Here is a 23789-nt window from a genome sequence, read left to right on the forward strand (position 1 = left end):
GGTACAAAGTCCCTTGGCTCTCGGTTCCGCTCCGCCCTCCTCCAGGCCCCGCCCCTCCGCCCACACCCTAACCTTGGACCCGCCCCTCGCGTCGGCGGAAGCGCGCCTCCGCCGCACCGTGCCCCCCTTCCCCTCCACCGCCCACTTCCGTTTCCGGTGCGGGCCGCGCGAGAGCGCAGAGGTGGGAGGCGGCGACGAGCCGGTGAGTGCAGGCGGCGGGCCCCGGTCTCCTGGCTTCTGGTAGACGTCAGCCCAGCTTCGCCCTTGCCTCAGCCTCTCTCCGTTCTGCTGTGAACCTCCGCTCGGCCCTGGCCCCGAGGGCCGCCCGCCCCGCACCCCGTCTGCTTGCCGGGCCTCAGGCCTCGCCCTGCCCCCGCCATCGGCCCGAACTCGCGCCGTCAGACCCGCAGCTTGCCACAGGTCCCGCCCCCTTGTCAAAAAAACTTAACCCGAACCTTCAGGTCCAGACCCGACGTTCGAGCCCTGTCCAGATCCTCGGGGCTCTGCCCGATCCACCAGCCTTCCCCCTAAGCTCAGCCCACCCCTTCCTGTCTGCGCGCTCGATCTCTGTACCATCCCCGGCCCCCACCCCCGATTTCGATTCCTTCTTTAGACCTCACCGGCACTCAGGCTTTTCCTTTCAGCACTCCCCCGTGCTCCCCTTCCTCCCCTAAGTGTCTTCCGTTCACGCCCTTCACTTGCCCTCGACCCCATCTTCAAACTACTGCTCTGTTCCCATAAAATCTTTCTACTCTTCCCCCACCTGCCTACATCTCCAGGGCCCTGCACCCCATCCCCACGGATGGCTCTGATGGGAGCCGTTTCAGTTCTCCCCCTCCCTTGGGCTCTAGCCCCAGCTGCTCAAGATCTGCGCCCAGATCTACTTCAAACACTTGCTCTTTCCACTCCAAAATCTCTCATCCTTGATTCTGGCTCCTTGAATAGAGGATACCCCTTTCCCAGGGAGGCTCACTCCAGAATAACCCCTGGGGGAGGGCAGGGGGGCGGGTTCACGATGGCCAAGCCACTGGACCAGAGTGGTCCAGTATCCGGCTGAGCATCTGGCACACAGTTCTGAAGCTGATGTTCAGGATCAGCTCTGTCACCATCTTGTTAGGTAACTTTGATTCTGTCCATATGGTTTTTCCAGCCCATCTCACACCCCTCCCCTCATCCCTCAGGTTGAGGCCCTACTCTTGGCCTCACCACGATGTGGCACGAGGCTCGGAAGCATGAGCGGAAGCTTCGAGGCATGATGGTGGACTACAAGAAGAGGGCAGAGCGGCGGCGAGAGTACTATGAGAAGATCGTGAGTAACCTTTAATCTGGGCTGGGAGCTCCCCAGGAGGGCGGGGCCTTGGTCATCCTGGTAAGATTTGGGCTTGGAAATAGATGAAGCCAAGAGCCCAGTATCCCCAAGAGAATATTCATTTTTTGGAGCATGATCGTCACTAAAACCTGAGGCATTCAGTTTATTGGCGTATACTGTGCTGTTTGGTGTGGATTCGAGTACAGAGCAGGTGCCAGCAGGAAGAAGGAAAGTCTAACACTCAGAGCAGTCCAGACAGAAGATTGGCCACCTCCAGAATGTTGTCTGTCTTGCTTATTGCTGTATTCCCAGTGCCCGGAAGAGCTCAGCTGTTCTCGGGGTTTGACTTGGCACCCAAAGCAGTGCCCTGGACAGTCACTAGGTGAACTCGGACCATTTCCCTCCCTTGTTTGATGCCTCAGTTGCTTTTGGAGAAAAGACCACACTCCATCCTGTGACCCAAAAGGCCCTTGTGGTCTGGCCTCTCCTGGTCTCTCAGCGTCATCCTTAGGTAGCTCTGTTGGCCTTTTTTCCATTTCTGTCACCACAGGGTGTTGAGCCCATAGGGCCTCCTCTCACCTGCTTAATTGTGACTTGCCCTGGAAACCCCAGCTTGAAACGGTCTAGGGGTCCTAGGTTCAGGTCTCCTGTCAGGTGGTATTTATATAGAAATTTCCATTTACTTCTGCATCACTGCCCCAGCCTCCCCCTGGTGTCCTGGCCTCCAGGCCTGTCCCTGCTAATCCACCCTCCTCGCGGGGCCAGAGGGGTCCTCCCAAAGCAAAAGCTGACTCCCTCTCTGGCTCAGAACTCCATGGCTTCCTAGTTCCAGGCTACTCAACACAGCCTTCAAGACCCTGCATGGTCCGGCTTTTACCACCCGCTCCAGGCCACTCTGCTTCCTGCCTGGTTCCTTTGTCCTGCCGTCAGGCCTCCTCAGCACCTAGGGCTACTCTCTAACAAAAGATGTATACAGGGTTAGCAGTTTGCCTCACTTGCCTCCTGTCAACCAGGAAGTAACCACTGGGCTTAGGGAGAGCCCGTCTCCTGTGGTATCAGACTAACCAGCGTGACCACGAGGTCTCGGTTTGCATCTCTGTTGGTTATAGTCGAGGCCCCGGCAGTGGGCCAGGAGCACAGCACTCAGGAATGAGTAGCTGCCGTTTGTTAAGAGCCCATGGTGCGCCAGGCGCCTTGTCTGCTACTTTGGCAGGCCTGAGATTGGTATTAATCCCTGCATTAAAGGTGAGGCTCATAATAACGGCTATTGCTCTTGAGTGTTTATGTGGCAACCACTGTGCTGAGTACTTTGACAGGCATCTCTGTTCCATCAAATTCTCATCCCAGCCTGGGAGGTGGTTTGCTTTTTTTTTTTTTTTTTTTGCTTTTTTTAGGGCTGCACCCACAGCGTATGGCGGTTCCCAGGCTAGGGGTCAAACTGGTGCTACGGCTGCCGGTCTGCGCCACAGCCACAGCGGTGCAGGATCAGAACCGCGTCTGCAACCTCTACCACAGCTCATAGCAACACCAGATCTTAACCCACTGAGTGAGGCCAGGGATCGAACCTGCATCCTCATGGACACTAGTCAGATTCGTTTCTGCTGCGCCGTAACGGGAACTCCTGGTTTGCTTCTCATTAGCTCTGTTTTACATGTGAGCAAACTGAGGCTCCGAGAGTCATGGCCCAGCGTCATACAGCAAGAGGGCAGAGCTGACTTTCTAACCCAGACTCTCTGACCCTGAGCCTCTCTTAGGTCTTCCTCTGGGCTTTCTGCTGTAGAAACAGAAGTTTAGAAAGGCACGGCAGCTTGGAGTGCCCATGTGGCTCGTGGGTTAAGGATCCAGCGTTGTCAGTGCAGGGACTTGGGTCACTGCAGGTTCGACCCCTGGCCTGGAAACTTCCCCATGCCTGTGGTGCGGCCGAAAGCAAAACAAAGGTACAGCAGCTTATCCAAGGTGACACAGCCAGGAGGCAAAATACTGAAATGGTTAAGCCCTTAGCCGGGCTGTGAGTTCACATTCCAGTCTTTGCACTTACATACAGCATGACCTTGGGCAAGCAGCTGTCTCTCTGAGCCTCGTTTCCTCTTTTGCATGTGAAATGATGTATCATAAAATCAAATTCGGTTGTGAACAGCAGACGGAAAACATCAGTGGCTTAGACAAGACAGAAGTTTATTTCCTCTTCACATAAGAGCCCAGAAGTGGCCAGTTCTGCTCAGGGACCATTTTGTTGTTCAGCTGTGCATGGCTTCTCTTCCCAGTGTTGTTTTGTCTCAGGGTCTTAGAGGGCTGCTCAAGGAGTTCCCTAGTGGCTTAGTGGGTTAAGGATCTGGCATTGTCATTGCTGTGGTGTGGGTTACTGCTGTGGCTCAGGCTTGATCCCTGGCCCAAGAACTGCCACATGCCACCAGTGCAGCCAAAAAAAAAAAAAAAAAAAAAAGAGGGCTGCTCAAGCTCCAGCCGCCATGCCTTCTTTCCATCCAGCAAGGAGGAAGAAGGGAGGGAAAGGGGGCCAAGGTTTTCATGCCAGTTGTTAAGAAAGCTTCTAGAAGTTTGCACATGACATGTCCGCTTATATTCCACTGGCCAGAAAGTAGCCCCACGGTCACACACAGCTGCAAGGGAGGCCGAGAGGCTAGGCGTTATTCCGGGTGGTCTTGTGCCAGTTATGTTGGGAATGTCATTACTGTCTAGGAAGGGGGTATGGATGTTGCCAGTTAATGTGCTGCCACAGACACAGCAGCACCTCCCTCCCAGGCATGGCATGGGGTTCGGAGACCACCGAGGTGGGCCTGCCCAGGTCCCTTGCTCAGGAAGTGCCGGCTCTTGTTGGTACTGAGGTTTCCAGGTCGAGCTGGCACTGCATCCAGGTCGATGACTGGTGTGGAGGAACGAAGGCCGAAGCCAGGTCTCTCAGAAGGCCTGGGCCTCCAGCTCTCGCCCCTGTTAGCCGAGGAGCTCCCTGAGCTTGTTGCCCCCTTGGGACGGCGGTGCTGACCAGCCCCTCTCCCTGGGTGACAAGGAAGAGGCTCAAGAATAGAGCAGTGTCTGTGGGGTGCTTTGTGGTACAGGCCTGTACAAGCAGTCATTGTCCTGGGACCAGAACGTGACCGGCATCCAGATCAGAGCCACCAAGCTGTGGATGGTGGCTGCTTCTCGAAGGGGATGGTGCTGCTCCCAGAGGTCTCTCATCTCCCTCTGGAGCCAAGGGAGGAGGCCGAGGCGGGAGTGGAAGGAGCCGAGGGAGGCCGTGGCAGGCCAGACGGCTGTGTCCAGATGGCTGATTTCTCGGCTCCTGATTTGTCTTTGGTGCCTGCTCTCTCCCCCTAGCTGCCCCTGGTTCTGTCATGGTTCCTGTCCTTGTCAGCTTTCTTCTAATCAGTGATTTGGATAAAGAAGCAGAATGAATTCCCTGTGGACATGAAAGCGGGAAATAAAACAGATCTCAGCTCCGGCATCTCTTCCAGGAGGCCCCAGGCTGAGTGGCGCATCCCCTGCTCCCCCATCCCAGCATTGTCCACTCTGGGTCCTGGCTCTAGGGGTTGGGTCTGTCCCTCACACTGGACTGTGAGCTGTGAGGGCAGCGCTGGCTGCCTCAGTTATTACCACGGCATCGCAGGGGCCTGGCTTAATGGTTGAGTGAGTGAGCAAAAGACTCCACGAACTCTTCTGTTGCCCTCTGATTCTGGAGGCGTAGCGGCAATGGTTAAGAATAGATTTTGAGGGAGTTCCCATTGTGGCTCAGTAGTTAACGAATCTGACTAGGAACCATGAGGTTGCGGGTTCGATCCCTGACCTCGCTCAGTGGGTTAAGGATCCAGCGTTGCCGTGAGCTGTGGTGTAGGTCGCAGACGTGGCTCTGATCTGGTGTGGCTGTGACTGTGGTGTGGGCCAGCAGCTACAGCTCCAATTGGACCCCTAGCCTGGGAACCTTCATGTGCTGCAGGTGTGGCCGTAAAAGCAAAAAAAAAAAAAAAAGAATAGATTTTGAATCTTGAGATACTTGTACCTCCATGTTCGTTGCAGTGTGATTCACAACAGCCAAGATGTGGAAACGACCTAGGTGTCCGTCGGGAGATGAATGAGAAAGAAAACGTGGTCTCTGTACAGTGGAATGTTGTTCCGCTTCAGAAAGGAAATCCTGTCCCACAGAGTGGGGGGGGGGGCACCTCGGGAACAGTGAAATAAGCCAGATTCCACCTGTGTGAGGGATTTAGAGTTGTCAAGCCCTTATTACAAACAGAAATCCGTGGCTGCCAGGAGTTGGGGAGGGGGGCAGAGGGGAGTAGTTCTGTGGGCGCAGAGTTTCAGTTTCACAGGCTGAGAAAGCTCTAGAAGGATCCTTTGCACAGGAACGTCATGCAGGTTAATGCTCCAGTACACTGAAAGCGGTCAGGATGGCGGATTTTATAGTATACATCTTTTGCCATGATAAAAAAAAAAATTAGTCTTAAAAAAAGGAGTGGATTTGGGAGTCAGGCCCATCTGGGCTCAAAGCCTCGTTCTGTCCTGCCCGGGTGCCCTCTGCAACCTAGGAGCTGCCCGTGCCAAGCTCCAGCCGCGCCCGCTGGAACCTGGGGGTGAGAGCGGCGCCTCCCGCCCGGGTTGAGAAAGTTGAGTGAGAGGATGTACAGGAAACACGCAGGTCAGGGCTCGGGTTTTGGTACAGTTGATTGACTTTCCCGAAGTTTCCTGTGGTAGAGGGATCCTGATATCGAGGGCCCGCGCTCTCGAGCATTTCCCTGCAGACCACCGTGCTCCAGGGCCAGCCCACCACCTCAGCATTTTGCTCCCAGCCCAGGGCTTTCTCCTCCTCCCCGAGGGGCCGGCACTGGCGTGGCCCTTCAGGCCAAAGTCCATCCTGTGAACAGCGTCCCTTGAGTCTGGGCCGCGGGAGCTGGGCGTGTGGCCTGGGGCAGCCGCCGACGCAGGAAGGGCTCTGGGCCTCCTGCTTGGCCGGGGGCCATGACGGGCTGAGGGAGGCAGGCGAGGTGCAGGGTGAGGAGCTGGAGGCCAGCAGGGCCACCCGCTGGACCCTGGGGTCTTGGGGGGTACCCCGCCCTCGGCCTCTGTGGGTGTGAGAGGAGCAAGAGAGCCGCCTGGCCCCCAGCCGGCCAGCACAGGTCGGGTGGGAGCGCTGTCCCCAGTGCCCATCCTTGCGGCTCCTGCTCACCTGCTGGCGCGGCCTGGGCCTGGGCGGCGGAGGCGGAGACGCCGCACGGGCTCTTGGGAACCTGCTGCTGCAGGTGCCCCCGCAGGGCTGAGGCTCCTGTCTGTCAGTGAGGACGCGTGCTCTCCTTCAGGCAGGCTCCCGAGCACCTGCTGTGGGCTGGGCCCTGCTCCAGCTGCTGGAGACACAACAGCCAGTGAAACAGAGCACCCTGCCTCCTGGAAGCTCCACGGCAGTGGGGGAGACAGACAGGTGATGCAGGACGGGGGGTGTCGCTTCAGCGGGCGGGGGGTGCTCTGAAGGAAGGAGGCAGGTGCAGGGAGCCGGAGTTGGAACGGGGCTGTGGGGGGAGCTGATGAGGAAGGTGCAAGAGGGAGACCGGAAACAAGTCAGGAGCAAACTGCAAGAGCAGTGTGGGCTGAGCCGAGAGCCCATGCAGAGGTCCTGGTGGAGCCTGTGCTGGAAGCCGGCTGCCCTGGGGCTGGGGGCGGTCAGGGGAGGAGGGGCCCCTCAGGCTGCTGAGCGGAGAATGGGCTGCAGGGGCAGACGGGGAGCCCCAGTGGTCCTGAGAGGGGGAGGCGGGGCGGGAGGGGGTTGGAGCCTGGGGAGGTGTTGCTGGGAGCCTGGCCAGGGTTTAGTGGGTGCTCCGGCAGCCTGGCTTGTGGCTCTTGTGGCCTCCTCTGGCGTGGCATGTGGGAAGCCAGGGCTCGGCACTCAGGAAGCTCAGTGGCAGGAGCTGCTGCTCCTAGATTTTGCCCTTTCCTGGTGTAATTATGGTGACTTGGAATTGTGACTCTCATACGAGGGCTCAGGCCTAAGGTGATGGATGAATGCAAGTGGAACATTTGGAGAAAACAGGTGATTCGGGACATTCTCTTCCATCTTGGTGCCCTTTGAAAAAAATAGCTTTATGGAGACACAGTTCATTGTCACGGGATTGTGCAGCTGTTTCCACAGTCTGACTTTAAACATTCTTTCCCGACTCCAAAAAGAGGCCCCAGACTCATTAGCAGTCAGACCCCCTGCCTCCAGGGTCTGTTGGCTGTCTCTATGGGTTTGTGTCTTCTGGACATTTCACATAAATAGAATCATGTATATATGGCCTTTTGTGACTCCCTTCCTTCATATAGCATAATGTTTTCAGCGTTCATCCACGTTGAAGAGTGGATCACTGCCCCGTTCCCCGTTATTTCCAACCGCATCCCATCGTCTGGGTACGCCGTGTTGTGTTTATTTGTCGTCTGTTGAGGGACATTGGATTGTTTACAGTTGGGGGCTCTTGTGCATAGTGCTGCTGTAAAGATTTGTGTACAAGCATTTGAGGATCTGTTTTCAGTTCTTTTCGGCATATATCTAGGAGTGGCATTGCTGGATCGCATGGCAGTTCCTGGGCTAACTTCTTGAGGAAGCTAAACATTTCTCCATAATCTCGTCAGTGTTACTTGCTCTGGCCTTTCAGCTGCAGCCGTCCTAGTGAACGCGAGGTGGCGGCTTGCAGTTCACTTGGCTCTTTCTGTGATGAGTAGTGACATTGGTCATCTTTCCATGAGCTTATGCAGTCCTGGTGTCTTAGAAGCTGGTCCTGGGAGTTCCCGTCGTGGTGCAGTGGTTAATGAATCCGACGAGGAACCATGAGGTTGCGGGTTCGGTCCCTGCCCTTGCTCAATGGGTTGAGGATCCGGCGTTGCCGTGAGCTGTGGTGTAGGTTGCAGACGTGGCTCGGATCCCGCGTTGCTGTGGCTCTGGCGTAGGCCAATGGCTACAGCTCCGATTAGACCCCTAGCCAGGGAGCCTCCATATGCCGCAGGAGCGGCCCAAAGAAATAGCAAAAAAACAACAACAAAAAAAGACAAAAAACAAAAAAACAAAAAAAGAAGCTGGTCCTGGCTCTGAATGAGTGGCCCTGGAGTGGGGTGGGGGGGGGGTGAAGAGTTGGGGGATAATATTTTAGGGCAGGCGGTCTTGGTCCTGACTGTGTTGAAGGTTGGGCCAGAGCTCGGATCTCTTCCCACCACCCTGAGAGGAAACCCTTCCCCTGTCCCCGGGGGTTAGGTGGCCTGCATCAGTGCTGCCCACCTCTCACCCCAGGCAAGTTCTTGTACCTCTGAAGCATGGCCGCCTTGACATCAGAGATGAGCTTGCTGCTAAACTTGGTTGGGGGTGGTGGTGCTTGGGGTTCAGTTGGGTGGTGACCTCTGTGCTATCCGTCCCTGTAGAAGAAGGACCCAGCCCAGTTCCTGCAGGTGCACGGTCGAGCTTGCAAGGTGCACCTGGACTCTGCAGTTGCCCTGGCTGCTGAGAGCCCCGTAAACATGTGAGACTGGGTTTGGGGGTAGGGTGGTGTCTGTGACTGGGGGGTGGGTGTTGGAAGGGACCTGGGGTACGGACAGACCTTTGGAGTCGCAGGCAGGGAAGGCTTGGCCTCCACGGGAAGGTGAAGGTTGCCGGCTAAGGAGATCCAGTAGGGATTGGGACAAAGGCCCCAGCATGTGGTGGTTGAAGGACTGAGAGGGGAGTGGGTGGGCCCAGGGCCAGAGGCCAAGATACAGCAGAGAGTAGGTTGCCAGAGGGAGTGTTTGGGGGCGACTGGGCTCAGCAAGTGGCCCCTCGGACCTGGTTCAAGTTCCCTGCTTTTGCTTGGTTCTGAGAAATAGGACCCCAGCTTTCCCAGAGCCTTATTCAGGTCTCCGGTTCAGGTCAGGAGCCTACGTGTAGATTCGGTGCGCGGGGGGGGGGAGGGGGGGGTTGTGGCATAAGGGACTGAGAGGTGGGGGGTGAGAATGGGGTTGGCATGGGGATCAGAGGGGCTGAGGGCCAGGCCCCCAAGTGTGAGGTGGCAGCGAGCAGGCGCTTTGTGTCCTGGGCGGTGGGGACCCTAGGCTTCTTGCTTCCCCGCTCCCCACTTCAGGATGCCCTGGCAGGGGGACACCAACAACATGATCGACCGCTTTGATGTCCGCGCCCACCTGGACCACATCCCCGACTACACCCCGCCGCTGCTCACCACCATGTAAGCTCCGCCCTCGGGTTCCCCGGCGGGGACTGCTGCCCTGCAGCACCTCTTCTTTCCCGAGCCCTCGCCTGCGGGCCACCCCCGTGGGAAGGAAGGGAATGGGCACGCAGGGGCCCTCATCCCCTCTCCTGCTGGCTCGGGGTGGGATCTGCCCTCTGCCTGTGATCTCAAGACCTTGACCTCCCCTGAAGCTCCCCAGAGCAGGAGTCAGACGAGCGGAAGTGTAACTACGAGCGCTACCGAGGCCTGGTGCAGAACGACTTTGCTGGCAGTGAGTGATCTGGACTGTGGGAGTGGGTTTGGGAGGGTCCTTAGAGGCCGGAAGACCCCTGCAAGACTGAGAAAAGTCGTCCCTGTACTTTCTGCTGAGGGGCCATGAGATTGGTCCCGGCTCTGTCCATGTCCCTTCCCATCTCGGCACCTCCGTCTCTGGAACTGGTACAGGAGATGTCTGCTGAACTTGATGGTCCCGCCAAGGTCGCTCTCACATCCCACGCTCTCTAACTCTATGGCTTTTTTCCTAAAAAACGGCAGGAACACGTTTTTTTCTTCCGTGTGTCTTCCCTTCCCTGTGTGGGTCAGAGTGTCAGCTCTGAAGAGGAAATTTCTCCTTGTTTTAGATGAATGTTTAGACAGAGCTTGACAGTTTGCCAAGCATTCGTGTATGTCCAGTGTTTTTTTTCCAAGTCATCACCTTTAACACCTGACAAATGAGAAAACGGGTTTGGAGAGACTTTCCCCAACTCTGGGCTTGCCCGGGGAGTTCCAGACCCTGACAGACTCAGGCTTTTTCGTCTCTGTTATCTCACGACCACCCAGCAAAGTAGGGGTGGTGCCCGTTTTACAGATGGGGAAGTCACGGCTCAGGGGTTGGGGGGACACCGTGTCGGAGGAATTGGGGTTTTCACCCTGCCCTTCACCGCTGCTGCCTCCTGCTGGATGGCTCTGAGCTCTAGCTCGCCTCCCAGGACCTCCCTGGGACATTAAGGGGAGGATGGGCCACGCGTGTGTCCCTTAGCCCAGCGGGCCTTGGCCTCCTCCTGGAGAAGGGATAGTGGCGGATTCTGTCCCTCGGGCTGGTCGTGAAGGCTCCATGATGGGGCATAAGGCCCTGGCACCAGGCCTGGCAGTTGGCCCTCCATGTGGGTTCGTTATTCTTGTATTTCCTTGTTTCTAAGATAGATGTTTTAGCATCTCTAAAATCAGAGATTGTCAAATTCTAGTAATCGGCCAGGTCTTAGAAGCAGAGAATTGCATCATCACCGCCACTGTGGTTTTTGTCTTCCCCCAAGGCCACACAGACTCTTAGTGATGGAGCCAGGGTTTCCCTTAGTTCTGTCTGACTCTGCATTCGTTCATTTGTTCATTCATTCGTTCCCACACTCCTGAGCACCTGTGAGGTGTCAGGCTCCCTCTGGAAGCAGGGTTCTAGTGGGGGAGACACATGACCACAAAGCAGGTGGTAATTACAGGCTAAGGCGCTGTTACGGCAGAGATGTGCTTGGCTGGGGCTGGCTCAGTTTGCGGGCAGGGCCCCCAGGGAGGGGAGCTGGGCTGCGGTACCCTGGGCCACATGGACAGCGCTGGGGGGACAGAGAAGGCCAGTGTGGCTGGAACTCATATGCGGCAGGCCAGCCGTGCCCTCCTCTGGAGCGTTGTAGACTCTGGGCAGAACCTGGATTGAGGGGAGGGCTGTGCTCTGTCACTGCCAGGCTCGCCCAGCCCACCCACCTGGCTCTACAGCCGAGACCCAATGAGGGCAGGGGACTTGCCCAGGGTTGGGCACGTGTCTCGCTGCAGGAAAATCAGGGCAGGTTCCAGTGCGTCGCCAAGCTCCTTGGGTTGGGTGTTGTGGATCAGTGAGAGCCCAAGTTAACCACACTTCATTTCAACTGGGCCACAGAGGCGCACAGTGGAGTGGCCCATGGGGTCCAGGTTACACCCAGCACTCAGGATGGGCTTATTGTTGCCAAGGGTCCAGCAAAGGCCTCCCTAGCTAGTAACTGTGGCGCCCAGGTACTGAGCGCTCATTCTGCCACTGGGTCTGTTTTCCTGGAGAGGAACCTGAGGCACCAAGGGCCTGCACCTGCTGTGTCCCCACTACACACAGCGTGATTATCTGGGGATCCGTGACTCTGCTCCTGGCTGTGCTTGGGTCACGCCTGCCCTCCTATCCCCCACTGCATTCTTGTGTCGCCCCCCCGCCCCAAGTTCCCAGCATCCCCAACCCACTCTGACCCGTGTGCTGCCTTCCCTGCCGCAGTCTCAGAGGAGCAGTGCCTGTACCAGATCTACATTGACGAGTTGTACGGAGGCCTCCAGAGACCGAGTGAGGACGAGAAGAAGAAGTGAGTTGGGGGAGTCCCCCTTCTAGCTCAGCCTTAACGAACCTGACTAGCATCCAGGAGAGCATGGGTTTGATCCCTGGCCTTGCTCAGTGGGTCAAGGATCCCGAGTCTCTGTGGCTGAGGCGTAGGCTGACAGCTGCAGCTCCGATTTGACCCCTAGCCTGGGAACCTCCATGTGCCGCAGACACAGCCCTAAAATGACAAAAAAGAACTGAGTCCGGGTCTGGGGTGCGGTAGGGTCAAGGGAGGCGGGAGGACTGTGAGCCCCGTCAGGGCACAGCCTCATCCATGCTGTCCAGCCTGGGCTCCCCAGAGCTGGAGCTGGTGGTCGCCACACGGTAGGTGCTCGCTTAACCAATGTTGAGAGGAGGAAGCGGCGGCTGGAGGGGAAAGGTTGCCCCTCCGCGTTGCGTTTTCAACTCGTGGGATGGTGGGCGTGAGCTAGGAGGGCAGGCCCTGGGCTGGGACAGGCCTGAGCCTCGGCATGCTGCCCTGTGAGGGGGCTGCAGGCGGCGCCTCTGCCTGCCTGCCGGGCAACACGCTGTGGTCTGAGAGCTGCGGAGGGGCTTCTCAGGGGTTGTCCCCGAGGACCGGCTCTTCCCTCTGCCGGCAGGGCAGCCACCGTTCCCCTTGTTCCTGGCACCCTGACTCCTTACCGCCTGCTGCGTCCCTCCATCTGAAGAGTTTTCATGGATGTGACTCAGGCCCTTATCCACGAGCCCCGTTCAGGGCGAGGCTGGTGCTGGGAAGGGGAGGGACTGTGGTCTGAATTCGGCTGCAGATGTGCTCTAGGCCCCTGCTTTGTTCTGGACAAGGCTGGAGAAGTGACCTCTTACCTCCAGGTCACTCTGGGCCCTGCCCTCGCAGGACTCACTCTGGTGGGGGAGACAGATCCAGTGTGAGTGGGGTGAGGCAGCTGAGGATGCCTGATCCCGCCCGGGGAGGACTCCCCGAAGGTACTGCTTTGAAGCTGGAGGGAGAGGGAGGAGCTGGCGGGAGAGACGCAGAGGGTTCCGGGCTGAGGAAGGTCTGCAGGCCGGGAGCCGAGCAGCTGTCCTGGAACTTGAGAGGGAGGTGGGCGGCCCCCCGACTTGGCCTGGGCTGCATCCCGCCTGTGGCCACCTTTCCCCGGCACTGCTCTGGCTCACGGCTCCCTCTCCCAGGCTGGCAGAGAAGAAGGCTTCCATCGGCTACACCTACGAGGACAGCACGGTGGCCGAGGTGGAGAAGGCGGCAGAGAAGCCGGAGGAGGAGGAGTCACCGGCCGAGGAGGAGAGCAACTCGGACGAAGATGAGGTCATCCCCGACATCGGTGGGGTCCCCTCTCTGCCCTCCCCTCCTGCAGTCCCTGGGCATCGTTTTCGTGTCTCGTCCCTCACCCTCTGTGGGTGCCCCGTGCTTACAAGCCCCGTCTCTCCCTCCCCTGCTCCGGGGCGCTCCAGCCTCGCCATCCTGGTCCTGGCCTCCCTCTGTGTGGCGCTCCTTCTTTCTAGGACTCTGCCTCTGTGACATTGTCCCCGCCTTGGTTCTGGCTCCGTCCTCTTCTGCTTGTGTCAGCCTCTCAGTTTCCTCCTCTTTTCTCTGGAAAACATGTTTCTCCAGTTTCAGCATCTCCTTCCCCTCTTCCCCTGCCCTGCCCTGCCGCTCACCCACCTACGTGCCCAAGCCGTCCTCCCTCCTCTCAGCCCGCCAGCTCTTTATTCCATCCCACCTTCTACTGCGCCATCATGTATCTGTGCCCCGAATGCCGTAACCCACAGCCCCCGCCTCCCGCGACCCACAGCCCCTGCCTCCCGCCCACCCAGATCGTCCCAGCCCTCTGTCCCTCCCCCAGTCACTCCTCACGCTGACCTCGCGCCCTCCACGTCACGTCACCTGCCCCCCCACTCCCACCCCACTGCCCGTCTGTTGTGCTTGGCTCTGTCCAAGCCCTGTGCCGGCCTGAGGATGCTGAGATGAGCTGACTCGTTCCCGCCCTGCAGAGGCCTCCGGTCTGGTGGGCACCGCCCCTCTTCCCCTTCCTCTCCCTTGGCTTTGGCCCCTGACGGCCTTTCTCTTGGTGCAGACGTGGAGGTGGACGTGGATGAACTGAACCAGGAGCAGGTGGCAGATCTCAACAAACAGGCCACGACCTATGGCATGGCTGATGGTGACTTCGTCAGGTGAGGCCTCCTGGCTGACCCCCACCCCGTACCCTGTGGACCTGGCATCTCTGTCATTACCCCTGTCCCTCAGTGCCGGTGTTCCGGGCTCGGTGCCGGGGGCGTTGCACACACAGGCCCCTGAGTTCCTGGGTTGACAGTTGTGACTGGCCTCACCTGTGTAGAAACTGAGGCTGCCCCAAATGTGAGAACTAAGACCATCTGACCCCTGGAAGCTCTTCGGTCCTGGGCCAGGTGGACAGCGCCCTCTAGTGGAGAGGCCTCGCTGCTCTTAGCTGCTGATAGAGCCCCTGCCTTGTGGGTCTGGCCCCAACTAACAGCGTAGGGGGCCAGAATAGGAGCACTTCCAGGTCTGCGCACGCACCCTCTTCCCAGAGCCCTCCGTGCCTCCCGCCTCGCTCGGGGGCAGTCAGCCTCTTCACCACAGCCAGAAGGTCTCAGCTGTCTGGTCCTCTCCCCACCTGCTCCACTCCTGCCCAGCCTCCGTGGCCTCCTTACCCCTCTGGCACCTGAGCCCCATCTGACTTCAGGGCCACCCCTTGTTCTGTTGGCTCTGCCGGCATCTGCGTAGCTTACTGCCCCAGGTTTCTCGTCAGCTGTCACCTTCTCTGGTTGTGCCCTGGCCTCCCTGTGGAAAGCTGCAGCAGCCTCTGCCAGGCCCCTGGATTTCTTTTCCGCCCTCCATGATTTCTTTTCCCGTCAAGGTTTTCGCTGTCCAACGTAGCAGTCTTTTGTTAGCCCATGAGGGTGAGGATTTTTGTTTTCAGTAATCCCTAATGCTGCCTGCCTGGCGTGCTGTAGGTGCTCAATTCTAGTGCCGAATGAAGGCTAGACCCCCTGTGGCATGCCCCCTCCTCCATCACGCCCCTCACCCTGCCTCCACAGGATGCTCCGGAAAGACAAGGAGGAGGCAGAGGCCATCAAACACGCCAAGGCCCTTGAGGAGGAGAAGGCCATGTACTCGGTGAGGGCTGGGCCGGGGTGGCGGGCAGGTGTGTCCCTCGTGGAAGGCCTACCCTCACCAGCCTCGTATCTGCCCTGCTCCAGGGCCGTCGCTCCCGGCGCCAGCGGAGGGAGTTCCGGGAGAAGCGGCTGAGGGGCCGAAAGATCAGCCCACCCAGGTAGGCTGGGTTCTGCCCTGGGCCCCTGCCCTGCCAGCCTCAGTCTTTCAGGACTCTGGGCAAAGGCAGGGGGCTCAGGAAGACTTTAGGGGCAAGCGTGCAACTTGTAGGGAGAGTCGTCCCGGCAGGACAGCGAATAGGGAAGGTTTGGAGTTGGAATGGCCATGACGGGCGTGGGACACCTGCCCTCCCATGCTCCCTGGGAGCCAGCGGGGAGGTGGCGTGGGGTGGCTGGAAGGATGGAGGGCAGAGTGGAGGCGCCTGAGTCTGGCCCCAGGTTCTGTTTGACTGGGTCCTGCTTGGTCGTTCCCTCACTGTCAGTTTGTGTAAGTGACTTCCTCTCTTGGGCTCCAGTCTCCTCTCTGGGGAGGGGCACCAGCACCACCCAGGAGGGGACTGTGCCAGTGCCCACAGCCAGGTCTTGGCAGGTTTCGGGAGGCAGTCCAGTGCGGTGCAGAGAGCCCAGCCTGCCGCAGCCTCTCAGGCCTGGCAGCCCTGGGCAGACACACTCCTCTCTGCCATATCTCCTCTGTTCAGGGGGAGTCAGTGAAGGTTGCTTTGAGGTTTAGGGATTTGCTGTGGGTTTAGGGTTTGGTGTGCCGTCTGGACAGTGTTCATTATAGAGTCATGGTGGTTCTTGCTGTCATCTGGGCCATAGAGGTGCAGGTCAGTGTAGTGCATAAAGGCTTGGGCTCAGGGCACATGGCCTGACTTGGGACCTGGCTCCAGCATTTGTGAGCTGTGTGACCCTGGACAAGTCACCTCAGGGCCTGTTTCCTCAGCTGCAATGTATGATTAATGGCAGTACCCGTGTCAGAAAGCTGTAGGAAGTTCCCATTGTGGCTCAGTGATAACGAGCCCAACTAGTATCCATGAGGACGTGGGTTCGATCCCTGGTCTCGCTCAGTGGGTTAAGGATCTGGCGTTGCCCTGAGCTGTGGTGTAGGTCGCAGGCGCAGCTGGGATCTGGTATTGCTGTGGCTGTGGTGTAGGCTGACAGCTGTAGCTCTGATTCAACCCCTAGCCTAGGAACCTCCATATGCCGCGAGTGCGGCTGTAAAAAGACGAGAAAGACAAAGCAAGAAAGTTGTACAGAGCGATCGAGATGAGGGAAGTAAAGCACTTGGCGGCAGACACGTGGTGTGCATCTATGACACGTTAGCTCCCCTGGGTGTGTTGTCACTGTCATTAGTAAGCCAGGACCCAGCAGAACCCGGGACGTGGAGTGGGAGGAGGGACCCTTCTAGTCTGGGGTCCCGAGGCCAGCTGGGTGGGAGGCTGCCACAGTCCGTGTTGCTCAGGGTCAGGATGGGCCTGGGACATTGGGGGTTGGGGCTAAGGTTCAGGCTTTGGACAGATCTGAGGAGGGTGGCAGGAGGCATCGAGGGTGGGCCCAGGGCCTGGCCGGGAGCACCCAGGTGGGAGTTTGGCCTTAATTCCACGCACACTAACCCCGGGCTTTCCTGTCCCCTCCCCTCCTGTTCCTTGCTCCTTAGCTATGCCCGCCGAGACAGCCCCACCTACGACCCTTATAAGCGGTGAGTTCCCAGGGCCCAGCACTCTTCCTGATGGGGGGAGGGGGTGGGGGGCACCCTGGAGGCTGCCCGGAGATCACAGACTGGGGCATGTGTTCTGGGGGGTCTTAGCGCCTGGTGTGGGCTGTGGGTCTGGATCGTTCTTTGGTTTTCCAGACTGTTTGTCTGCTTTCCCAATTTCTCTTTCCTTTCAATGTGAACCTTTAAAATGTTTTGATTTAAAGGTAGGTAGCATAGTCTTGTGTTAAACATGACCAAACATGGGAGAAAGGTGTGACTTAGAAAACAAGTCTCTTTAACCGGAACTCCCAGAAACAACCGCCGCATGGCCTGGTCGAGCATTCGCATCCCCTGGTTGTGGGAGTGTCTGGGGCAGAGGCTTTGAGGGTGGACAGACCTCAGTCTGACCCCGGTTCCCTTTCCAAATGGGGTGGGAGGGGCCTGGCCCCGAGGCTCAAGGAGCGGGGACAGGTGAGATAAGGCGCGGACACCTTTTGGTGAGAGGCCTGGCACAGATCAGTGCTTGGTCCGGGCTGTTAGGAAAGTGCAGTTGGGTCCCGTTACCCGCTTGAGCACCTGCCGACCCTCTCCCTCCCTCGACCCCTGCGCCAAAGGCGTCTGCTTCACGGTCCCGCTCGGTTTGCTCGTGCCTCTTGAGCGGGCAGGTGAAGTCGGGACGCTTTCTGTCGCTCCCTGCCTGGCTGTGTTGAGAGGGCGTCTGTGCCCAGGAGCCACGTCCTCGCAGAGCTGGTGTCCGCCCCGGCTCTGGCCGTTGGTGCTGGCTGTCCAGGGTTGGCCGTGCCCCGCGCGTCCTTTCTCCTGCTTTCCAGTAGGTGTTGTTAGCTGCTCAGCTGGCTCAGGCTCAAGGAGCTTGGCGATGGAGCTCCCTGCTTGCTGCTCTCGTAGGTCGCCCTCGGAATCCAGCTCCGAATCCCGCTCCCGCTCCCGCTCGCCGACCCCAGGCCGCGAGGAGAAGATCACGTTCATCACCAGTTTCGGGGGCAGCGACGAGGAGGCAGCTGCAGCCGCAGCTGCAGCAGCTGCATCGGGGGCCACCCCAGGGAAGCCCCCCGCGCCTCCCCAGCCCGGCGGCCCCACACCGGGACGTAATGCCAGCGCCCGGTCGGTAACGCTCACGCTGTCCGCCCTACACCCCCCCCCCCCCCCCGGCCACCTTGGTGGGGGGGCTCGGGACGGCAGGGGGCCGCGGCCCGGGCGGGTGCTGACTGGCCCTCCGTGCCGCACCTGCAGCCGCCGCTCCTCCACCTCCTCCTCCTCCTCTTCCGCCTCGAGGACCTCCAGCTCCCGCTCCCGCTCCAGCTCCAGCTCCCGCTCCCGCCGCGGCGGGGGCTACTACCGCTCCGGCCGCCACGCCCGCTCCCGCTCCCGGTCCTGGTCGCGCTCTCGGTCCCGCTCCCGGCGCTACTCGAGGTCCCACAGCCGCAGCCGACGGCACTCGGGTGGGGGCTCCCGAGACGGACACCGCTACTCCCGTTCGCCTGCCCGGCGTGCTGGTTACGGGCCCCGGCGCAGAAGCAGGTGCGTGGGGCTGGGGGCGTGCAGAGGGGTGGAGGGCCTGAGTTGGCCGTGGGCCCCCTCTCTTCCAGTCCTTGGGTGGCAGGGGGCAGGGCTGTGCCCCCTGCGGGGGCTGCAGGGCAGTGCCGGAGCACAGCCGCCGTCCCCGGGGCAGCCTTCTCAGAGGAGCGGCCCGAAAGTCAAGGCAGCTCCCCTTGTGGAGGGGAGGCGAGGTGTGGAGGGAGTGCTGCGTGTGGGGTGGGAGTGAAGTCGCTCAGGGACAGGACGCTGCTCTTTCCCGGGGGCAGCGGGGGGGGGGGCACGGCTTGGTGGCTGGGAGCCCGGACTGCGGAACAGCTGGCTGGGCGGCCGTTCTGGCCCTGCCAGGGAGCTCTCAGGGCCTGTTAATTCATCTCTGAGAGAGATGATGACAGTAGCCCCTTGCTTGAGTCGTGTGACAGGTAACTTCTGTGTAAGCTCTTGGTACAGGGTCTGGTGCTTGAGTTTTTCTCTGTTAGGTGGTTGTTACTGTTACATGGATCACGGTGTCAGCTACCTACGGGGTCTGGCCGGTAACACAGAGGCCAGGTGGGCCCTGGTGAACCAGAAGCACGCGTGCCGTGCCCCAGGCTTGTCGGCCACTCAGTGGCAGGCGTGGTGTTGCCCAGTCTTTTAGTTTTTTGAGAGAAATTGAGTCATGTTTTTAAAAAATGGTGCTTACTTTCTCAATATTGCCAACAAATTTGTGTTTTGTAAAATCCAGGACAGTACCGCTGGAATCAGTAGGTGGCATAAGTTTGCCTTCCAGTTCGTTCCCTGTAGTGAGCCAGGGCTATGGCCCGAGAAGGGCTAGGGGAGAGAGGGGGCCCTGGTCACATCGGAGACCAGCCAGAGGGTGGGCGCTTGCCGAGGAGCCCCAGGGCCCTGAGCAGAGAGAGCGTGGGGCTTGCACGTCCTCAGTATGGATCCCATGGGTCTGTGCTGCAGTCTGGTGGGCGTGAGGGGGCGAGGAGGCATCCCCACTGGTGACAAGCCCCTGGACCCCAGCAGGGGGAGGCCACCAGCCAAGTCCTGCCCTCCCAGAAGTCACCTCCCAGGGAGGTGGGTGAAGGAGTGTCTGACCAGCGAGAAGCGAAGAGCCGTTTCAGGGCCTGTGTGTCCGGAGACTGGGGGCGGCCCGGGAGGATTTCTGAGGGAAAGCAGCGGAGATACCTGCAGACAGAACAACCACAGGGCTGAGCGGGGGCGACTGTAGAATCGGTGCTTGGGAGGGGCCCCTGGATCCTCACGGCCCCCCTCCTGCCCTGCCGCACCCCCAGGAGCCGCTCCCGCTCCGGAGACCGGTACAGGCGAGGCGGCCGGGGCCCCCGGCACCACAGCAGTAGCCGCAGCCGCAGCAGCTGGTCCCTCAGCCCATCCCGAAGTCGCAGCCTGACTCGGAGCCGCAGCCCCAGCCAGAGCCGCAGTCGGAGTCAGAGTCGCAGCCGCAGCCGCAGCCACAGCCAGAGTCACTCGCCATCGCCCCCAAGGGAGAAGCTGAGCAGGCCGGCGGCGTCCCCCGCTGTGGGCGAGAAGCTGAAAAAGTGAGTGGGGCCAGAGCTGGTGGAAGGGGATTGTCGGCCCGCCGTGGGGAGGGTTGATGCCACTGTTCTCTTTTGGAAGGGAACCTGATCTTGCCCTGGGAGGTCTGGGGTGGGGGGGCCACAGCTCAGCCCTTGGGGGGTCCGAGGGGTCATGGCCTTGCCTTTGGTGAGGGCTCAGAGGAGGGCATGGCCCTGTCCGCAGAATCCGAGAGGGACATGGTTTCTCCTGCGGGTGCTTGAGGCCTGTGGCCTTTGCTGTCCCGTCTGAGGGCAGTGCTGAGGCTGCACGGGGTCAAAGGTGGCAGCTGCCCTTTTTCCTCCCAGGACCGAACCTGCCGCTGGTAAAGAGACAGGAGCTGCCAAAGTCAGTAAGAATTTGGAACTCGCCCGTCTAATTCCCGCCAGCAGCAGTGCCCGAGAGCTGGGCCCGGTGGGCCTGCAGGGGGGCCCGGGTGGGCCGGGAGATCCAGCCCCCGGGATTGCGATCCGTGCCCCACCTCCCCTCAACTGTCCACCGGGGTTCCCAGACCCTCACAGCCGGTCTCCACAGCCTGCCTGTCCTCCACACGCTCCCCGCAAGTCCCAGGCTCTTGGATGTGGTGGCTTGTGGGAGCTCCAGGACACCCACCCGGTCTCCTGCCTCTTCTCCCCCTTCCCCAGCCCAAGCTGACGCCGCAGGAGAAGCTGAAGCTGAGAATGCAGAAGGCACTGAACAGGCAGTGTATGTCCCACCGCCTCCCCCGGCTCTTCCCGGCGCCTCCCCGCAGCCTGGCCCCGGGGAGGCCCTGCCCTTCCCTAGAAGCTGAGGCTCAGCCTCCACCCCTGGGGCCACGTGGGCCTTGAGGGCCTCCCTCAGTGTTCGTCCCTCCCCACAGTCAAGGCAGATAAGAAGGCAGCTCAGGAGAAGATGATCCAGCAGGAGCATGAACGCCAGGTAAGGGTGCCAGAGAGAGGATGGGGCTCCCAGGGGGTGCCCGCCGGGCCCGCCCTCACCGGCGACTCTGTTGCAGGAGCGGGAAGACGAGCTTCGAGCCATGGCCCGCAAGATCCGAATGAAGTAAGACCATCCCCGCTGCCTGCCTCCTGGTTGCCGCCTTGGGTTGCCTCACGTTCTCCACCGCCTGAGCCCTGGCCAAGTCCCCTGGTGGATGAAAAGCAAAGCCCTCGCCTGGCCCTCAGGCCTCTCGTCTCCTCCCCGTCCCCAGCTTATTCAAGCAGTGCCGTGACCTCCCAACTCCGTGACCTCCCAGCCCAGCTTGGGTGGCTTTTCCTGCTCCCCCGCCCCATACCCCCCGCCTCCCTCCCTTGCTGCTCTGGGGCCCTCCCCGGCCGTCCTGTGCGGAGCAGCACCCCAGAGCACCGTCCACTGGCCCCACTCTGCTCGCTTCAGAGCACTCCTCTCCCTGGCGGCCCGGTGTGCCCTGTGCCCTTGCCCTGCCCTTGCTGGCATCCCCACTCAGTCAGGCCCGGCTGCCAGGCTCCTGCTGGGTGCTCAGCCCCTAGACCATGGGTGCTTGTTAAACGTCTGCTGAACACAAGCCAGCTCCGCACAGGAGCCAGGGCCTCCTCGCCTCTCCTCTGCTTCTGCTTCTCTTCTCACCTCGACTCTGCAGAGCTGAACGGCCGGGAGCCGGGGTCAGACAGCCTCGGGGTCCGGCCCCAGCGCTGCCTCTCTGCCTGTGTGGCCCTGGGGAGGGCGCTGGCCCACACTCTGGAGTGAGGACGGTCCTTGGTGCCGACCACACAGGGTAGCTCAGGGGTTAGTGCCCGCAAAGCCTCAGCCCACCCGGGGCGGTGGGCAGAACTGGAGGCGTGCTGATGTGGGCAAGGAGGCCAGTCCCTCAGTCCCCAGGCTGTGGTGCCTGTACTTGTTTCTGGTTGCACCTTGTAGTTGCCGTGAGTTCTTGGATAAGCACCCTAACCTCTCCGAGCTGGGACTCGTGTGACAGACGTGATCAGGCGGCCCCTCTCTGTGGGGTCTTGTTAGAGGCTTCTGGCGTGCGGGGCTTGGAGCTGCCGTTAGTTGATTGTCACCCGCCCATAGTGTGCTGGGCTCCCCAGGATGCCGCGTGCTCTCGTCCCGACTGGAGGGGCAGGGTGCCTGGGGACTCGGCCGTGTAATCAGTCAGCCTGCCTGCCTCTGCCACCCACCCGCCGTGGGCTGTCCCTGTCTGGGCCTCCGCTTGCTCAGCTGCTGCGTGGGGGATGGATTAGCTGTCCCCTCATGGCTCGCTGGGAGAGCTCATTGCCGCCAGGGCCGGGCAGGAGCACCCGAGAAATGTAGCCCTTGGGGCTGCAGATCCCAGTCACTCTGACAGAGGCCAGTCAGGCTCTTAGCACATGAATCTCTGTGTCCTGACTGCACCCTGAGCAGGACAGGAGACCAGGGAATGCCCCCCCCCCCCCCGCCACCGCCTTTGTGTTTGTGCAGCAAGCCTTTCCTAGCAAGGTGGACTGATTCAGAGGCTGCTCCAGCAGCCAGGGACCCTCTCTGAGCTCAGTGCCCCTGTTCCCAAGTGAGGAGAGGAGCAGGACGTGCCCTCGGGTGACCCTTCCACCTGCGCAGCCGCATGCCCACCCCTCCCCCTGGTCTGCTGCCCCTTCCCCCTGCAGGGAGCGGGAACGCCGAGAGAAGGAGAGAGAAGAATGGGAACGCCAGTACAGCCGGCAGAGCCGCTCGCCCTCCCCCCGTTACAGTGAGTGTCCCCTGGTGGCTTGGTCTGGAGAGCCAGGCCTGAGGTTCTGGGGCGTTAGCAAAAGGTTTCAAAACTGTTTACAAGGAGTTCCCGTCATGGCGCAGCAGAAATGAATCCAGCTAGGAGCCATGAGGTTTCGAGTTCGATCCTTGGCCTCACTCAGTGAGTTAAGGATCCTGTGAGCTGTGGTGTAGGTCGCAGACTTGGCTCAGATCTGGCGTTGCTGTGGCTGTGGTGTAGGCCGGCAGCTACAGCTCCAATTAGACCCCTACCCTGGGAACCCTCATATGCCACAGGAGCGGCCCTCAAAAGACAAAAAACAAAAAAGAAAAACTGGCTTACAAAAATCCATAGTATTGGAGTTCCCTGGTGGCTCAGCGGGTTCAGGGTTCAGTGTTGTCATGCGGTGGTGCAGGTTTGATCCGCTGGCCTGGAACTTCTGCGTGCTGTGGGTGTGGCCAAAAAAAAAAGGAAAAACCACTATCCATCCTCCACATTAGCCTAAGTTAAACCTTTCAGATGCACGTAAATGACACACAAGGGAAAATTGCAGGAATTGGGAGCAAAGCTGGTTCCCAATGCACAGGTGTGGGCCGAGGGACCCAGTGGTGGGCAGGCCGGAGTGGCTGGTGCTGCCACAGCCAGAGACACCCGGGAAGGCCGGCCCTGGGCACTTGTTTTCAGCTGTCCTTGACCTCTGTCCTTTCTTTCCAGGTCGAGAATATAGCTCTTCCCGAAGGTAAGCAGGCTGGCCCGGCTCCCTGGGGAACCACAGCTGTCCTTTGGCAGGAGATTCCAGCCCCGATTTCTCCACCACTCCCAGCCCCTTCCCCTTGCAGGGTCAGCCCTCTCTGCAGCAGCTTCCCCATCACTGAAGCCCCAGTGTCCCCAAGCACACAGTGGGTCCCCTGCTTCCTGCCCACCCTCATGGGGCTTCTCTCGCCCCTTTCTCTCTCCAGGCGCTCAAGATCCAGATCCCGAAGCCCCCATTACCGACATTAGGCAGAAGCTTAGGGGGCAGAGGGATGGGGGCAGCAAGGGCTCAAGCTGTGATGCTGCTGGTTTTATCTCTAATGAAATAAAATCACACGTTATTTAATTCCCTTCACCTGGCCTCCGTGTGGTCTATGTGGTGGGTGCAGGGCGCCCAGACCCCAGTGCCCACCAGCCAAGGCCAGCTGGGCCAGGAGCTCGGTGGACAGGCACCCATGTAGCCGGTGGGAAGTCCCGCCCGTCTGGGCACTTCAGCAGCAGCTCCTTGGTAAAGAAAACTGCTCCTGCCACACTCGGTGAGGGCAGGGGTGCCATGCGGTGGGAACTGGGCTGAGCTCCCA

At 59.9% G+C, this 23789-nt stretch overlaps 1 protein-coding gene across 8 annotated transcripts; it reads left to right on the plus strand.

Moving 5' to 3' along the window:
• Positions 1-143: 143 nt before the first annotated feature.
• Positions 144-23563, plus strand: CLASRP (CLK4 associating serine/arginine rich protein). 8 transcript variants are annotated; one of them, XR_014806366.1, is made up of 22 exons: positions 144-202; positions 1182-1309; positions 8699-8796; positions 9391-9492; positions 9687-9766; positions 11759-11843; positions 13007-13155; positions 13909-14005; positions 14891-14969; positions 15053-15126; positions 16623-16664; positions 17568-17783; positions 17913-18200; positions 19496-19759; positions 20084-20127; positions 20420-20480; positions 20635-20693; positions 20770-21165; positions 21612-21922; positions 21974-22455; positions 23170-23194; positions 23415-23563. XR_014806366.1 is itself a non-coding variant. In XM_084961175.1 (21 exons), exons 2-21 carry the CDS (start codon positions 1211-1213, stop codon positions 23455-23457), a joined length of 2031 nt encoding a protein of 676 aa, XP_084817301.1. In that variant the 5' UTR covers positions 144-420; positions 1182-1210; the 3' UTR covers positions 23458-23563. The 8 variants fall into 8 exon arrangements, 3 of the variants coding, with proteins under 3 accessions (XP_084817301.1, XP_020950177.2, XP_084817303.1); XR_014806363.1 differs by having other exon boundaries at positions 20084-20123; XR_014806365.1 differs by lacking the exon at positions 21612-21922 and having other exon boundaries at positions 144-420; positions 20770-20816; positions 22373-22455.
• Positions 23564-23789: the final 226 nt, after the last annotated feature.

The sequence above is a fragment of the Sus scrofa genome, chromosome 6 (assembly GCF_054392235.1).
Source record: "Sus scrofa isolate SSC_HxYL_T2T_F1_AM1 chromosome 6, Sscrofa_HxYL_maternal_Yorkshire_Landrace_v2.0, whole genome shotgun sequence".
In the NCBI taxonomy this organism is placed as follows: domain Eukaryota; kingdom Metazoa; phylum Chordata; class Mammalia; order Artiodactyla; family Suidae; genus Sus; species Sus scrofa.

Bases quoted from the DNA above. Each gene is read 5' to 3' on its own strand.
- CLASRP (XM_084961175.1), top strand. From the start codon at position 1,211: ATGTGGCACGAGGCTCGGAAGCATGAGCGGAAGCTTCGAGGCATGATG. The intron at 8,797-9,390 runs GTGAGACTGGGT...TCCCCACTTCAG, and splicing joins GCTGAGAGCCCCGTAAACAT to GATGCCCTGGCAGGGGGACA. The intron at 17,784-17,912 runs GTCGGTAACGCT...CCGCACCTGCAG, and splicing joins GGACGTAATGCCAGCGCCCG to CCGCCGCTCCTCCACCTCCT.